The sequence below is a fragment of the Tupaia chinensis genome, unplaced genomic scaffold (assembly GCF_000334495.1).
Source record: "Tupaia chinensis unplaced genomic scaffold, TupChi_1.0 Scaffold000101_1, whole genome shotgun sequence".
Classification (NCBI taxonomy): domain Eukaryota; kingdom Metazoa; phylum Chordata; class Mammalia; order Scandentia; family Tupaiidae; genus Tupaia; species Tupaia belangeri.
In genome coordinates this window covers 1,802,353-1,804,414 of record NW_006159565.1, presented here as the reverse complement: position 1 = coordinate 1,804,414, position 2,062 = coordinate 1,802,353, and the positions used below count along the sequence as shown (strand labels likewise).

Genomic DNA, 2,062 nt, shown 5'->3' with positions numbered 1-2,062 from the left:
TGTCTTTATTTCAAGTGTAAATTCAAAACAAATTAAATGGTTGTTTTGATCTAATAAAGTTTAGTTAAGTCCTAACTTACTAGTTCTCCCAACTTATGTCCATGTTATATAAAGGTCTCTTTGACGAGTCAAAATTACGACACAAATCATCTCTTGAACTAGTAACTTCAGGACTCATGGGGGGGACGGGGGTAAGTATATGATTTCTGACTGTGACATGGTCTTCTTTCAGGCCACAGTGACATTCTTCATTATACAGGGTATAAGAGATGATAACCCATCTGAAGTTAAGAGCAAAAGAGAATGCTTTCCAGTATGTGGTTTTCTTCTGAAACAAATATTGAGTAGTGAAAAACTGAAAAGAGTGGTAACAAATGTCTTGGAAATTCTCCAATTTATACAAGGCAGGAAACTGTAAGACTATTTTTACTGGGTTCAAAAAACTGAAGTCTTTAAAAAAATCATAGTTGGTTGGAAATGTTCTCCTTTACCTGGATAATATAGTCCATCCCAATTATAACAAACTGCAACAGATTGTCTGAATTGTTTTTGATGTACTGGCTTTTTGTTCACACAGAACACTATAGTATTAGTAGTTTTTATCTTTACAGATTGCTACCCTATCAACTTTTAATTTAGAGTCTTCAAAAGTCTCTGAGGGTAGAAAACACAGTATGGCAGAGTGGAAAGAACAGGGCACGAGATTGGAGGAGATGAGATTCTACTCCTGCCTTCACTGCACTATTAACCAACTGTGAGACACAGGCAAACTCTCAACAGTTGTGAACTTTAGTTTCCCTATCTGTATTCAGGATGGGTGACCTACCCCTTTTAACCTCTTCATACAGTCTTCACAACTTTGGGAAGGCGTTGAGCTTCCACCACACACTACTGACTTATTGGTGGGTCTACAGGTAACTTTTAATTTAAAAAAATATCATTTTCTACTTCTCTAATTCCATTCTGCCAGTAACAATTCAACCAAATAGTTAAGCATGATGCCAAATGACCCACTCCTGTTCTTACATCACTTCCTCTTACTCACTTCCCAAGATGGCTCTCCTCCCTTCCAGCTTCATAACTCATCCTTCCTTCTCTAGAAACTTCATTTATTAACTATTCCTCACAGGTCACCTGACACAGCCTCGCTCAGTCTTATGAGCTGCCAGCCAAGAGAGGTTTGGACGAAGAGCGTTCAGAATCCCTGGCTTGCCATTCATTAAGATCTTCTTGCCCTAAAAATGACCCACTCCCTGAAGCACCAAGAAATCTGCAGACACTTCTCCGTACAGTTCTGTTGGGGTCAGTTTCTCTCTAGGATAGGGGCCAGGATAATTGCGATCAGTAAGTTTCATTTCTTCCCTGAAGACATCAAAGTCACCTGCCAAAAAGAACAGTGAGAAAGGGAGAAAAGGAAATAAAAGTGGGAAAAGAGGCCCTAAATGACGAGACAAGGAGAAAGCCCTATAGAGGAGGAAGAGTTGGGGAAGACGGGTGCGCAAGAGGGCGTGAGAAGCCTCTCACTCCCACCGCTGCACGGGCGGCCGGGACGTGCCACGCCACAAAGTTCGGTCTCTAACTTCGTGGGAAGTGAGGTTTGAAGAAACGGAGCCGTCTGTCAGCAGGTGGAAACACCCCTTCCTCCATCACAACCTGCTTCGGGAGGTCGCAACTCCAGGGCAGCGCCCGAGTCCCCGGGGAGCCGCTCCTCCCTCCACACCCCAGGTCGTCCGCCCCAAGCCCGCTCCGCCCCCGGGGACGCCCCTGCCCGCCTGGGCCCGCGGGGAGGCCGGGCCTGAGACCTCCCAGGGCGCGGGGCCAGCAGGGGGCGACGCCAGCAACTGGGTCTCCCCCGACACGCGAACTTGGTCCCCGACCCCTGACCCCGCGACCCCGGCCCAGCCTTACGTGTTATCCTGGTTGAAGTTGGCGAAGAGCAGCTGGCCGGCACCGGCCTCGCCGCTCTGGCTTGCCAGGTTCATGGCTGGGCACGCGGGTCAGCCCACCCCGGGGAGCACGCACGGGGGCGGCTCGGGCTTCTCAGGGTCGGCGCCGGGACCCG

General features: G+C 48.3%; 1 protein-coding gene across 2 annotated transcripts in view; it reads right to left on the bottom strand.

Annotated features, from left to right (window-relative positions):
• The window catches only part of WIPI2 (WD repeat domain, phosphoinositide interacting 2), a 47,855-nt gene that overhangs the window by 41,784 nt on the left and 4,009 nt on the right, over positions 1–2,062 (bottom strand). For both annotated transcript variants that reach the window (XM_014585964.2, XM_014585965.2), the window contains exon 2: positions 1,909–2,059. In XM_014585964.2, coding sequence (XP_014441450.1) covers positions 1,909–1,982 — 74 coding nt within the window. In that variant the 5' untranslated portion in view covers positions 1,983–2,059. The remainder of the gene's footprint in view (positions 1–1,908; positions 2,060–2,062) is intronic.